This window comes from Budorcas taxicolor, chromosome 2 (genome assembly GCF_023091745.1).
Source record: "Budorcas taxicolor isolate Tak-1 chromosome 2, Takin1.1, whole genome shotgun sequence".
NCBI lineage: Eukaryota > Metazoa > Chordata > Mammalia > Artiodactyla > Bovidae > Budorcas > Budorcas taxicolor.
In genome coordinates this window covers 67,949,144-67,964,205 of record NC_068911.1, presented here as the reverse complement: position 1 = coordinate 67,964,205, position 15,062 = coordinate 67,949,144, and the positions used below count along the sequence as shown (strand labels likewise).

Here is a 15,062-nt window from a genome sequence, read left to right as displayed (position 1 = left end):
AATAACACAACGTGCTTAGTTGTTCATTCATGTCTGACTCTTTGCAACCCCATGGGCTGTAGCCCACCAGGCTCCTCTGTCCATGGGATTTCCCAGGCAAGAATACTGGAGTGGGTTGCCATTCCCTTCTCCAGGGGGAATCTTCCTGACCCAGGGATCAAACCCTGGTCTCCCGCATTGCAGGCAGATTCTTTACTATCTGAGCTACAAAGGAAGCCCCAAAATAACACTACACTGTAAATCGAATATACTTTAATTAAGACAAAAAAGAAGTTCAAGGCCTTGGAGCTCTGAGACATGTGGGCCCTAAGAGGACACCTGGCTTTTCTGGCTAAAAGCTATAGGTTTTCATGAGTCTGAAGTTAAAGGTGGTCACAGGCTGGTTCTTTTCGGCTGATGATGTCTTCCTCCTTCCCCAGTAGAAAGGGCAGGAACTCAGCTCATCGACAAAGTGAGGAGTGTTCTCCCCCACAGGATCACTTGACTACCATCATGAACTTACTAGCCACTACGTGTGGCTGTGACAGGAGGGGAGGTGTATGCAGAGCCTGTGCCTCCAAGTGGCTCAGAGGCTGGCGAGGAGGGAGACAGTAAATAAACAGTCACTGTCCAGGTGACAAGAAGGGTCTGCACGCGTTGCAGTGAGAGGCTGTGGGAGGCTTGCTTGTCCAGCAATGATTTGATACTCACTGGAGGATCCTTCAGGATCCGAGGGAGGCCATTTCTGCCGCATTTAAAGGCAAATTATTCCACTGAGGCAGAATTTTAAAATATATCTTGGCTTCCCAAAATGTCCCCCTCCATTTCTGTTCCTGGTGCACACGACCCAGGACGTCTGTCTGTCCACCATGAGCGCTCTGGCACACTCTCGCATAGTTCTCCTGATGCCTCCTGCACAGCCTTCAGGTTTTCCTGTTGTGGTCTCATGGAGGCCCCCTCCTTCCTGTCTCTGATTCCCCCTTATCCATCCTTCCCAGCCTCCCTCCCTGCTCTGTTGCTGTCTCCTCCTCACTGCTTCTTCTCTGATGCTTTGCCACTGTCTGCATCCCTCACTCTGATCTAAGCTCTTTGGGGACTTTTTTTATTTTTGGTTATCGTTCCCTTCTGTATCCTCAGTGTCCAGCATATAGTAAATGCTAAATAAATATCTTTTGTATGAACTATTTTAAATATAAGAGACTTCATCTAATAATGCAGTTGTCCTCCAAATTAGGGAATGAGTGAAAAAAAAATAGTGATAAATTTTACATCAAAAGTCATGTGGGATCTCAGAAAACCCCCTAAGTTTTCTAAAAGTGATACTGTCATCTCCAAAGGGCTGGGCGTTAATTACCATCTAGAAGCAGAACTTCTTTTTTAGACAAGTAGCAGGTGCGGTTTTTGTATGCAGAGCTGGGTAAATTGACCCTCGGGTATTTCCATCCCTGTTTTGGGGTCATTTCTGATGGCATCCTGAGTGTTGTGTGCCTGCGTGATTGCTGTGTCTTTTTCATTCAGTGGATCCCTTCAGTACAGTGTTTTGTGCAGTCACTCTGCACGTTCCAGTAATTCACCAAGCTGGCAATTTGTTGGTGTGATTAGGGCAGTACAGCAAATCTCAGATGCATTTAATAGGCAATCTCATGCTTTTTATGTTCACAGAAAAGGTGGTGCTCAAACCTAATGATGTTTCAGTATTTACAACGCTCACCATTAATGGACGTCTGTTTGCTTGCCCGCGAGAGCAATTCGATTCACTGGTAGGTGTGGATGGCCGCCTTGGAGCAGCGTCTGCAATCAGAAAAACTTGCCTGGAGCTTAATTTTGCAGTCACATTGAACTCAGTTGCTAAAAAAATTCTTGAATGCTACTTGTCTTTTTCTTTTCTCCGGTCTATTAGGTAAGCCTCAGGTGTTCATTTGAGATGCTCTGAGCTTTAGATTTTCCTTTGTGGAAATTCACCAAGTTGCCCTATGATTGGGGCATAATTCAGCTTTCAGAACTCTTTGTAGTAATTCACCTCCTTGAAATGTCCCCAATGTAAATATTGATATTAAAAAACAGGAACACTTAGAGACCAGGATAGAAATAATTTTTTTAAGGCAAGACATTGCGATTTATCCTGCCCCTTAGGGGGATGTAGAAATGCATTATGACAGAGCCACTCTATGGTCCAGGGAAAATGCCGTTCCCTGAAAGGGCTTTCTCCATCTTGTGTGGGAAATATCAGAGGCCAGCTATCTTCCCTAAGTCTCCAAAACACTGTTCACAGCCCCACACAGCTCTCTGAGCAAAGGCTTAATCAACTGTGTAAACGGGTGTGGCCCTCTCCCGTTTATGCTCTGGTGGGGTTCATTTCTGTTTCTCCTTCAATAGTCAGGCATGGAAATGAGTAGCTACTGAAGTATCTTCAAGAGCCTGTGGGGCCAGCTCAGGGGACTAGCCTTTTCCATCTGTTAGACACGCAGGGCTTCTTTACTAAGAAAAGTGCAACACAAGCACGATGGTGTGTCACATTTTGTTGTTGTTTAGTTTCCAAGTCATGTCTGACTCTCTTGTGACCCTATGGACCTGCCAGGATCCTCTGTCCATGTTATTTCCCAGGCAAGGATATTGGAGTGGGTTGCCATTTCCTTCTCTGGGGGTCTTCCCAACCCAGGGATCGAACCTGCGACTCCTGCACTGGCAGATGGGTTCTTTACCACTGAGCCACCAAGGAAGCTGAATTGCATTTTAGGGGAGAGAATTTAACTACATGTGTGATGCACAAATACATTCAGTTTAATCAGATCAGATGTTGTAGGTAAATTAAGATTCCCCTCCTTGGACTTTCTAGAGCTTGCTTAGCCTCATTGTGATTCTGACCTTCTGACCTGGGGAGAGCTAGTTTGTATAGCTGCACAGGTTAAGCAGATTTTGTGACTTGAATTCACCTGGAGAGGAACTTTGCAAAGAGGGCATGAGTTCTCCTGACCTCCCTCACCCACCAGCACTGTCTGATCTGAGTCTGTTCACAGTCCTTTTCATGGATTTTTCATTATCTACATCCACTGCTTTCTGAAAATAAATACATCCCAGTACTGAGAGACTGGGGAGGGAAATGGCATGAATGAGTCATACTACCCTCTCCTGGCAGCAAAACCCAGCAAAAGCCAGTTTAGTTGCAGAGCTGCTGAAGGTGCTGTGTGATGCGTTTGCCACTCGGGGCTTGGGCCTCTCCTGCCAGCTGGTTCTTGGCCGCAGTGTCTGATGACATGGTGTACAGATGCAGAATGTGGACCATCTCCAGCTCTCTGTGGGGAAGATACTAACTTTTTAAGCCTCTGTTTATTTGCACACAGTCCTGCAGCCTTACAAGCTCTCAGTCCTTCCTAGTCTTCCATTTTAAGTCATGTGTAATTGCAAGGAGCTTACTTTGCAGCAAGTATCTGGACGTGAACATGCTTGACTTCTTCCCTGTTGGTGCTCTGCCACTCACTGGCCTGCCAGTTATGTCATCATTTCTAAGGAGTGGTCACAAAGCTGTAGGCATGAAGCTCTTTTTCCGGCTTTCTAAAGATTAAAGGACAGTCCATCCAGGAAGAGTCCTACACAGAATGACTGCAGTACAGAATGTGGGCCAGACCTTTGATCCATCAACACATACTTAATATGAAGTGCCAGCATCTGCGTGACACTGCACCAGTGTCCCAGAGCCTCTGTCCTTACAATAATCATGGTCAAATTGGGACATGAAACTAACGCAACCAGCCTGGAACAGAATGAGCCGTAGTGCCGAAGTGCTGTCTAGAATTGGTAGTGCCAGCAGTTTGTCCTAGTCGCTTAAGGGCTCAGATTCTAGAGCTTTCCTTTCTTGACATTTTAAGCATAAATGTTAGTACAGAGCAACTACAATAAAACCCCATTGTACTGTAATTTGCTTCTACTTTTATCCATTCACTAGCTCCTTAGGTTTTTCTTTGGGGCCTAACCTATATCATTCCAGGTGTGGTGGATGATTCTGGCTCTAACATGGTCTTGAAAATAGATCCATCATGGTCCTTGCACCCCAGGGAGCTCATAGTGTAGTGTGGGACACCAGAGTGTGGTGGCATCCAGTGAGACAGATGTCATCACGGAGCTGGGTACAGCGTGTGGGAGCCCGGGGACAGAGGACGCGGGGGTGGCAGCTTGCTTTAAGCCATCTGTCACTGACAATCAGCACTTCCTTTTAATGTCTTCGTTTCCTCATCAGGACAATGGGAGCATAAGAGTGCTATTCTCCTAATCACCCCATCCAAGCTTAACAGAGAAATCAGCTCGGAAAAAGAGCAAAGTCAAGTCTATAGGAGTTCTTTGCCTCTGTGTGGGCACTTTTCAGATCCGTCTGTGTAATGCAGACCCTACATAGGTTCTTCTGTGCTTCATCTGTAGGAAATTTCCACAGGGATATCTAGAAGAAAATGGTCCAGGAATCTGCTTCCTATGGGGCCAGCATGTAATTCCCCCTTCAGATGGAGGAACCCTCTGTACTGCTCAGATTGCCTCCCTGGTGGCTCACGGAGGGAAGCAGTCAGCCTGCCCTTTGCTTGGTGAGCCCTGTTCACTCATAAAAAGTAGAGATTCAACAGGGATTTCTATTTCTCTCAAAAGGGATTCAGGATGATATACTAGCATCCATGACTGAAAATATTCTATGGTACGTTCCCTGTTGTTGTTCAGTCTTCGCTCAGTTGTGTCCGAATCTTTGCAACCCCATGGACTGCAGCACACCAGGCTTCCCTGTCCTTCACCATCTCCCAGAGTTTGCTCAAATTCATGTCCGTTGAGTTGGTCCTGCCATCCAACCATCTCATTCTCTGTCACCCCCTTCTCCTCCTGCCTTCAATCTTTCCTAGCATTAGGGTCTTTTCCAATTAAGTCAGTTCTTCGAATCAGGTGGCCAAAGTATTGGAGCTTCAGCATCAGTCCTTCCAATGAATATTCAGGATTGATTTCCTTTAGGATTGACTGGTTTGATCTCCTTGCAGTCCAAGGGACTCTCAAGAATCTTCTCCAGCACCACAGTCTGAAGGCATCAATTCTTTGGCGCTCAGCCATCTTCCCTGTAGTTTGGCTAATTTATCCCCTCTGTGAAAGCCATAAGGCCTCAAGGGAAAGAGATGAGGACTCAGACAGAGGAAAGAGCAAAGCCAAGGAACAGAGGACAGGTCCACAGCAGAGCAAACAGGCAAGAGGGAAGGCAGGATGTGGACAGTCAGCCAGAGCCTTAGACAGAGTCCCCCTGCTGAGCACGTAAGAGCTTCCTGACATTCCTACCTGGGACCTAACCTGCTTGAAACCATACTGCTTGTTTCCATAAACTACTTGCCCACTAGCTTCAAGTCAGTCCCCTAAGCTTCAAACCTTTGGAATAATGATTCTCCTTCCATGTTCTGTGCCCTTCTCTTCCGGCCCTAGAGTGAATCAGCAACAACAGTGTTTGGCTCGTGCACACAGGTGCTGCGCTCCTCACTCTTCCTTGCCTCTGCATTGGTGCAGCACAGCTGGGAAGGCGGGGGCCCCCTCTGTGCTGGGCGCTTGCTCACATGCCACACTTAAATTATCCCCATCCTGTTCTCTTAACAAGCCTAGGTACTAGGTGGTGGTGGTGGTGAAGTCACTAAGTCATGTCTGACTCTTAACGGCCCCATGGACTGCAGCACGCCAGGCCTCCCTGTCCTTCACTATCATCTGGAGTTTGCTCAGACTCATGTCCATTGAGTCAGTGGTATATTCAACCATCTCATCTTCCATTGTCCCCTCTCTCCTCCTGCCCTCAATCTTTCCCAGAGCAGGGTCTTTTCCAATGAGTTAGCTCTTAGCATTAGATGGCCACAGTATTGACACTTTAGCTTCAGCATTAATCCTTACAATGAATATTCAGGGTTGATTTCCTTGCTACCCCGGGGACCCTCAGGAGTCTTCTCCAGCACCAATTCTTTGGTGCTCAACCTTCTTTCTGGTCCAGCTCTCACATCCATACATGACTACTGGAAAAACCATAGCTTTAACTAAATGGACCTTTGTCAAAAAAGTGATGACTCTGCTTTTGTCTAGGTTTGTCATAGCTTTTCTTCCAAGTAGTAAGCGTCTTTTAGTTTTATGACTGTAGTTACTGACCATCCACAGTGATTTTGGAGCCCAAGAAAGTAAAACCTGTCACTGTTTCTACTCTTTCCCCATGTTTCCCATGAAGTGATGGGACCAGATGCCATGATCTAGTTTTTTGAATGTTGAGTTTTAAGCCAGCTTTTTCACTGTCCTCTTTTACCCTCATCAAGAGACTCTTTAGTTCCTCTTCACTTTCTGCCATTAGAGTGGTATCTAGGTACTAGGTAGTGGGTCCCCAACTCAGAAGAGCTAAAAACAGTCAGCAGATTAGGGGATCATCCAAGTCTATGTAACTAGAGTGGGGTTTACATTCAGGATCTGCTGCTCTCTGAAACAGGCACTAACCTGTTCTATTACAAAACCCTAATTCCTAGGGAGCACTCCAAGGCTTGCTAACATGGTCCATTCTGTTCCCCTGAACTCTCTGGTCCTGCCAAGCAAGTCACATCCCCACCTTCATGCCTCTGCTGCCTTCCTCCAACCTACGACCCACCGTCCCGGATACTCAGGGAAAACTTTGCCCTTCTAAACCTGCCCAGTTTCATCTTTTAAAGCCCAGCTTCTTTTTCTAAGAACCTCTTAAGGCTACATATTCATTCCAAATGCCCACTACCTCTCAAAAGCCCATTCATGTTTCCTCACCTGTTTTTCCATATATCTGGGAGTCAGGTGTTTGCTGATGCTTCTGTCTGTCCCTTTATACATACATGCAAACAAATGCCAACAGCTGATTCTTTATTGACACGCAGTGCTGTATTCACAGGTCAGAGCTGATTCCTGTGTTCAACTGCAAACTTTCAAATGCCCAGAAAGCAGCAGGCACTTAGAGAATGTCAAGGTTATGGGTGATGATGACAATGATGAATGATAATAGAGTGTGAACAATATTAGTACTTCCAACCTAAATACTGGATATCCAAATACATTTTGTATCATGCTGGGGAAACTATCTTTTAATTCATGTGACTTTTATAACTTTAAACTGTTATTGTAGATCAATGGGGATGAATATAAGTAAAGCTTCTAGTATATGCAAATCATTCATTTTATTAAGGAAAAGCACCCTAACTCATTTCTCATAAAGTAAAAATGAAGTATATAAATTGGATGGAAAATTTTGACCAAGGGTCTTCCAGAAAGTGGCAGAATTTAGTGTTCTGATGCCTAGGTCCACGCACCATGACCATGTGACTATCATTGCTAGCTCTACGTCTCTCAGAAAGTGGAGGAACTGAACATCACACGTAATCCCATGCGGTCACAGAGCCTTCTTTCACCTGGTAGTCCCAGGTGGTGTATTGTGAGAGGTGGAGATACAGCAGCTCTGCCACTGAACCAACCCCTGCCATAGTAAGTAGCTAAACACCCAAACCACGACGCTAGTACCTGCTTTGGAACAGCCTCAATGGGAAACAGAACTTCTTGCATGTTTGCCAGGGAAAAGGAATTGTTTCCAGGGAGCTCCCAGGCCCACGCAGAAGAGAACCTCCACAGGTCAGTTGTCACTGAATCTTATCTGCCATGGTCCATGTTTTTCAGTCAGTGGAATTGATTAGAGTGATAATGGTTACTATAAAAACGCATGGAGGCAAGGGAGCATTAAGAGCAAAGGCTTTTTTTCTCCTCTGGGTAAAATCAAAGTTTCAAGGTATTCCTTAAAGCATCTTCAGAATCCTCTCCCCTCCAAGTCCTAACAGCATTCAGCTTGTCTGTTTTGAGATTCTGATATATTTTCATATTATTATTCATAGACTCCCTTGCCAGAACAGGAGGGCCCAACCGTTGGAACAATGGGAACTTTCGAACTGATGAGCTCCAAAGATTTGGCCTACCAGATGACAATTTATGATTGGGAGCTCTTCAACTGTGTGCATGAGGTAAGGTGCTCCATTGAGAGCATGGCAGTTCTGGGTGTTGCCTGCAAATGTGAATACATGCTGCAATGTTAAAGCCATGTGAGAGGTTGTTTTTTTTGCAAAATATTGAGTACATTAATAAAGCCTGTTATGAAGCCTTTGAGAGTAAAGAAAAATCTTTACGATTTGCAATAAGCTCTGTCTTCCTGAGTATATTAAGCCAATAGCACCTAGTTTATAGTTCCAGTATTCGACAAGCCTCACTGAGCCCTTGACGTCTTCAAATTGAAGTTCACGTTGAATCCCAGTCAGTGATTGTGTTCATGTTTGCTGACCAGTGTCAATTTGCCATGTCAAATGGAGGAGCAAGCTGGTGTTTTGACTTAAAAACAAAGATGTGACACTGTTCTCCTTTCTTCTAGCTGGAGCTAATCTATCACACATTTGGAAGGCATCATTTTAAAAAGACCACAGCAAACTTGGATTTGTTCCTGAGGAGGTTTAATGAAATTCAGTTTTGGGTTGTCACTGAGATTTGCCTTTGTTCCCAGCCTAGCAAACGTGTTCAGCTCTTAAAAAAATTTATTAAGATCGCAGCCCAGTAAGTATTCACTCGGGGAGGGAAAAACATTTGAGCTGTGGCTTCATTTTGTCCCCTTAGATTACACCTTAAAAAGCAAAGTGAGATATTAAATCTGTTTATGCACCAGGTGACTCAGATGGTAAAGAATATGTCTGCAATGCAGGAGAGCCAGGTTTGATCCCTGGGTCAGGAAGATCCCTTGGAGAAGGAAATGGCAACCCACTCCAGTATTCTCACCTAGAGAATTCCATGGACAGAGGAGTCTGGTGGGCTACAGTCCATGGGGTCACAAAGAGTCTGGGGACACGAGTGAGCAACTAACACACCAACCACAGGGGCTTAAGAATTACTGAACTCTCGTGAGAACTGTGCTTTGTCTAGCTTTTGTAATATTCACACCAATATATAAATTAACATCCCACAGGGCTGATGCTCAGGTTAAAATCATGACCTCTTTTTGCTCTGAACTACTGAGACTGCGTGCCTCCTTCAGTTTCAAGGCTCTGTCAGCAAAGTTCTGCTGCAAAAGTTCTGTTTTAAAGGCTGGGCGAGTCGAGGTCTAACTTGACACGTTCTTGCCAGTAGAGGGCAGTGGGAACATGCGTGTAAAACCATGCTTCCAACTCAGCCGGGATAAAATCCATAAAATGCATAAAGACGAGCTAACCTGGCCCATGAAAATCATCTCCATAAACATTAGAAAAAGCAAGCGTCTTATAAATATTCTATTTAACAGCACTTCATGGGAAACAATTTATTTACTACAGGGGCCAGTTAGATTTCTCCCTGACATGAATTTAATCTTCTCCTGCTATTTAGATATGCCTGACAACCTCCTGTTTACTTCCATGTTTTTGGTATCACCACAGTGCTAAAAATAAAATGCTAAATGCAGCTTGTGGCTGGGAGACGTCTTTCCTTTCTAAAAGCAGGGAGCTCTAGCCTAGGAAGGTGGGGAGCACAAGTGACCCCAGCTGGGCAGTTTGCTTGAGCCAAAAAGTTTAGATCCCATACAGAGTCTAATTTCCAGAGCTAAACAAAGAAGCAACCGCTGCTTGACATTTCGCACATGCCAGCTTGCCAAATGCCTTGAATTATTTTGCCAAAAATTTGGGAGTTCTGCGGGATATCCAAAGCCCTTAGATTCAAATGCTGGTATCTCTTAATTTGGAAAAAAAAATGCCTTTTGAAAGAAAGATTGGGTAAAATGTTGCTTATGAATTTCTGGTTCGGAGTGCAGCCACTTTCCCAGGAGCCTTGAATCGGCTGATTGCGGGGGCCAGATATCTCTATCTGGAAGGAGATGACTGTGGAAGCTGTGACAGTATGTGCTTTCCTGCTCTCTAGGGCACCTCCTCTCCTCACCTTAGCCTGGCAGGGCCGCGTGCACCGAGGGAGGAGAGAGGAAGTCTGCACACAGACATGGAAATGGAAAACCTGTAGGGGCCTGATGCTGCTGTTTTACAGAGCAGCACAGGAGAGCCTTTCAGAAACTAGGGAACTTTATCTTTTTTTTTTTTTTAGTGTTTTTGTCTTTCTTATCTCCCTCTACCTTCTGATTATGGGTGAATTTAGCCTTCAGGATAAATTGGCTTATATTATTTAAACGTTATTTAAGCTGCACTATCCCGCACAGTAGAACTCTTCACACAATCCAGCGGGAGAAGACTTAGATTCAGAAACCAGGATCCTCACGCATGAGATGTAAACCTCGTGGCAGGAAGTATGTTTCGCGTGGTATTTTTGGAGAACTTCCATATATTCTGTTCAAGCTCTTTGACCTGCCCAGAACTTTGTGAAGTTGGGGGTCCAAATGTTATCTTTGCCTTTTCCAGGTGAGGGAGACTGAGGCAGAGAGAAATTTTGTGACTTACCTAGGGTGATCAAGTGACCAGCGCAGTGAGCACAAAAGCAGTCCTGCATGTCCTTTCATGCGCACACACAGAGGACAAAGGCCAGCCGTGTCCATGACCCTCCTCGCCACCTTCAGCCTGGGGTCTCTGAAGTTGCTCTCAGCCCCTGACCACTCCTGCACACATAAAGCCCCACCACTTCCCCAGCACTGCGAGAGACATGCCATAGCTTCTCTAAATCTGTTTTCCCATTTCCACACAGGCCATTTATGAAGCACTCTGCAAGGAGAACACAGGGAGCAAATGCAGCAATTTAATTAGCCTCTTGCAAAAATGCTAATCCAAACAAGATTTAATTATGATGTAGTCAACTTAGATAACCATACTGATTTGTGGTAAAGGATTTGTGCTCATTGCAAAATGAATTCTTCTTTCCCTTTGCAAGGAGCGGGTATGAAGAGGTTGAAGATTCCTTTTTTTTTTTTCTTCTTAAGTTAAACCAAGTACCTAGACTAAATGTTGCATTTTGATAAGAACCTTTGGTCTTGTTCCAAAATATTCTTATTCACAAATATATATTCATAAAAGCTAATAATGAGGTAAGTACAGATTCAAAATGATCGGCTTCATCAACATTGAAAAATTACAGAAAAAATAAGGTTATTTTTCGGTCAGTTGTTTAGGTTATTAGCTGTGTGTGCGTGTGTTCAGTCATGTCCAACTCTGCAATCCCAGGCTTTCAGGCTCCTCTGTTCATGGAATTTTCCAGGCAAGAATACTGGAGTGGGTTGCCATTTCCTTCTCCAGGGTATAGTCGTGACCCAGGGATTGAACCCAGGTCTCCTGCACTGGAAGGATCATGATTTATAAATTGATATTGTTCAACAGATTAGAAGCATTACATGGCAGCTGGAAGCCCTGGCGGCGGCAGCAGCATCATTTCCTTATTTCCCTCTCTTGCTACCAGAGCCTGAGATGTCCAGCATTGACCTGGAATTCTCCAAGGACATTTTGCTGTGTCTCTTCCTAGCCTGTGAGATGTTTTCCTCCAGATCCACAGGGCTTTTAGCAAGCTTTGGGATTATAATAGCAATGCCTAGTGTAGGTGTCTTGAAATTCCTTCTCAAAACCTGAACCTAGATGGCTAAAATTATCACCTTTCTAATATTACAGCAAAAAAATCAAACAGCAGAACACGGTCACCCAAGTGGAACCTAAAGCATTAAATCTATCAGTGCCTGTTCTTGTAAAGGAGTCCTGACGACTATTAAATGACCATCAGAAAATAGAACTCTGATTTGATTATCTCTCTCAAAAGTGGCATTTTACTACAACATGTGCCTCTTGTGTTTCAGCTGTAAGGAGTACAAAAATCTGAATTCCTTTTTTGCCATCGTCATGGGACTAAGTAATGTAGCTGTGAGCCGCCTGGCACTAACGTGGGAGGTAAGCATCAGCAGAGACCCAGCTGTGACTTTTGCCTTAAGAAGAAAAACACAAGCTCACCAGTGAGCTCTTTTTAACAGAAGTATCACTCACACTGATATAACAGTGGAAAAGGTGGGACACTTTGAGGGAGGTGACCTGTCTCCTTTTGCCTCGGAGAGTGAATTTTAATTTTTTTTTTTTTCAGAGAGTGAATTTGAAAAGGCATTGTCCGATGCACTGGGGAGGAAAAAAGAGGGCGTCTGAGCTTCTTGCTGTATACAATATAAATAATAATAAGTCTAGTTCCTAGGTATAACTGGAATCAACAGCATTGCTTGCTTAACTTCAGAGGCCTTGCTCACAGATCCTGTTCTTCTCTGGTGTCTGCCTCTTGCTTTTGAAATAAGCTGTATCTGTAATTAAGCGAGGACAGAAGGTCCATTTTTATCCAAGTAGTCATCTTGCTCCTGGGAGAATTAGCCAGAAGGCCAACTGTTTGGCCCAGCTGAGGACCACGTATCTCCTAACTACCTGGCAGACCTCTGTGGGTAGGAAGGAACAACAGTTGGCTAGAATTCAGTTTGGTGCAAAAGTTTAGCAGGTGTGTGGTGAATTTCTATGGCAAATACAATGAATGTTTTGTTGCCAGTTGGTTATTCGTGCTAGAGAAGAGCTTCGTTCTTCATTAGCTAAGTACTCAAAATATACCTGACTCTTTACATGTGGTATATAGTCAAAGAAATACTAATCTCTTACAGAACATAGACACAAAAATAGGCTCTTACTAAAAATAGAAAAAGTATATGTAAGTGGGACACAAAAAGAGGGCAAGGAGTACATGAGAGAGACTTAACTTGCAAGGATGCTTTAAAAAAGTACCGAAGTCAGCTGTTTGCATCTCTAAATGTTTTCCTTGAAACATTTTCCTCCCCACTTCCCTCTTGAATCTGTTTTTTTCCCTCTGTCCCGCCTCTGCATTTCCACTGTTTATAGAACAGGTCCTTACAGGTCCTTCTGTCTTGGGTTTCTCTGAAAGTTCCAGGCAGATGCAGCACACAGCAGCTCATCTCCCGAATATAGGAATGAGGGAATTGGTGAGGCCCGTGTGCCACACATCCCGGGCATCTTCCAGCTAGTGAAATTTAATGCTGCCAAGAAATCTGATCCGTGAAGCCAGGGTGCAAGCCTCTGCTCTTGGAATCTTTGGAAATCTAGGGTAACCTCTCAGAGAGTCTGCTTTCCTTTACCTGTTTCCAGCATTTAATCCTCTTGCAGAGTCCAAATGATTTGGTTGGGAAAATCAAAGAAGGTATGAAGGCTCATGGGGGTCGGGGAAGGCCAGGTCGAGGTACACATAATAGGAGCTAGACCTTAAGGCTGTAGCATGGAGGAACACTCTCAGAGTCCCCTTTCATGTGGTCTAAAGAGAAAAACAGGAGGCCGCTTGGGGTTGGGGGGAACAGGATGCAGGCAGCCAAGAAAGGGAGTTTCATCATCTAGTCCTTCATTCCACAGGGAGAGGCAGACACACATCAGTCTGTGAGCTTGTGTTCCCATCTTTGCATGTTGCTGCAAAAAGGAGAGCCCCCCTCGCATCGTGTATAAGCCTTTATCTGTTAAGGTGAAATGGAGTTGGGTCAGTCTGCAGGGAGAGCTCTCATTCTCAAGCATCTCTGATTTGGGTTCATCTTCCTGGCCTTGCCGACCCCCTCCCACGTGCTTCCCACATCACAGCAGTGAGCAGCAGCAGCAGCCTGAGGGACAGCACCTGCCCTCCAGGAACTAGAGAGCAGGTGTGAGGCAGTCAGTGAAACAAAACAGAAAATGGAGCGAAAGCACAGGGCACAGGGGATGCTTCCACATAGAGGGGAAGACTCATCGGAGATAAAGCCAGTGGGAGTGAGGACCCAGAGCTGAGGTTCTCGGCCCCAGTGGTAATGACTTTGGGCAGGATCATTCTTTCTTGTATGCATGAGGGTGGAGGGGCCTGTCCTGTGCCACGGAGGAGGCTAAGCAGCACGCACGGCCTCAACCTACTATATAACCAGGAGCACCTCTCCCTCCACCCACCCCAGTTTTGGCATCAGGAAAGGTCTGCAGACATTACCAGATGAGGGTGAGTAAAAGTTGACTCCACTTGAGAAGCCCTGCTCTGGAAGCATGGGGTGTGGATTTTGTTGCTGTTGTTCAAGCACTAAGTCGTGTCCAACTCTGCGACCCTGTGGACTGTAGCCCACCAGGCTTCTCTGTCCATGGAATCCTCCAGGCAAGAATACCGAGTGGGTAGCCATTTCCTTCTCCAGGGATCTTCCCAACCCAGGGATTGAACCTATGTCTCCTGCACTGGCAGGCAGACTCTTTACTACTGAGTCGCCAGGGAAGCCCATAGGGTGTGCATAGATGATAGTATAGAGAGACACAAGTTTTATTCCCATGTGCACTCCTGCCTTTGACCCAAAAGCCAGCTAAGTAAAGAAAGAACTAGAGTGACAGACATGACCCCAAATTCCATCAGCTCCTCATTTTATAAGTTGTCTGTGTTCACGGAGAGTTAGAACTGAGCATGGTGATTTGAATGCTCCATGGGGCCTGAGACTCTTGTATCCCTTGATGTCCACGCCAGCCTTCATCCCTTTGAACTTCCCCACTGAACAAGGATATCAGGTTTCCCTGAAACCCAGCTTGAAAAGAGGCGCTAGGACAATGAGTTTAGAGATTATGAGGATACAAGTTCCTAGAAACAAAATAAGATGTTCTACAGTGTTTAAGGGCTTCCCCAGTGCCTCATCAGCAAAGAATCTGCCTGCCCAGCAGAAGTGGGTTTGGTCCCTGGATCAGGAAGATCCCTTGGAGAAGGAAATGGCAACCCACTCTAGTATTCTTGCCTGGGAAATCCCATGGACAGAGGAGCCTGGCAGGCTACAGTCCGTGGGGTTGCAGAGAGTCAGACATGACTCAGCAACTAAACAAGAACAGTGTTTAAATGGGAATAGGTCAAACCCATTCACAGAAGAGAGAAAAAAGAGAGAGAGGAGCTTTGAGGGGATTGCAGAGGCCTGACAGGTGAGTCAGCTGTTGCCAGTGGACGTCACTGTGTGAAGCAGAACTGAGCGGGGCATTTGGGGCTGCAGACTTGGTCGGCACTTTGGTGGTCTTGAACGGGGACCATCACACTGCTCTTTGTGTGGCCCTGTCAGAAAAGTTCAGCTTTACTATGGGCTCAGGACCTAG

General features: G+C 45.3%; 1 protein-coding gene across 1 annotated transcript in view; it reads left to right on the top strand.

Annotated features, from left to right (window-relative positions):
- RAPGEF4 (Rap guanine nucleotide exchange factor 4) overlaps positions 1-15,062 on the top strand; it is a 326,591-nt gene that overhangs the window by 293,262 nt on the left and 18,267 nt on the right. Inside the window, exons 23-26 of the mRNA XM_052635961.1 lie at positions 1,642-1,739; positions 7,863-7,988; positions 8,390-8,568; positions 11,759-11,849. Of these exons, the coding sequence (XP_052491921.1) occupies positions 1,642-1,739; positions 7,863-7,988; positions 8,390-8,568; positions 11,759-11,849 (494 nt within the window). The remainder of the gene's footprint in view (positions 1-1,641; positions 1,740-7,862; positions 7,989-8,389; positions 8,569-11,758; positions 11,850-15,062) is intronic.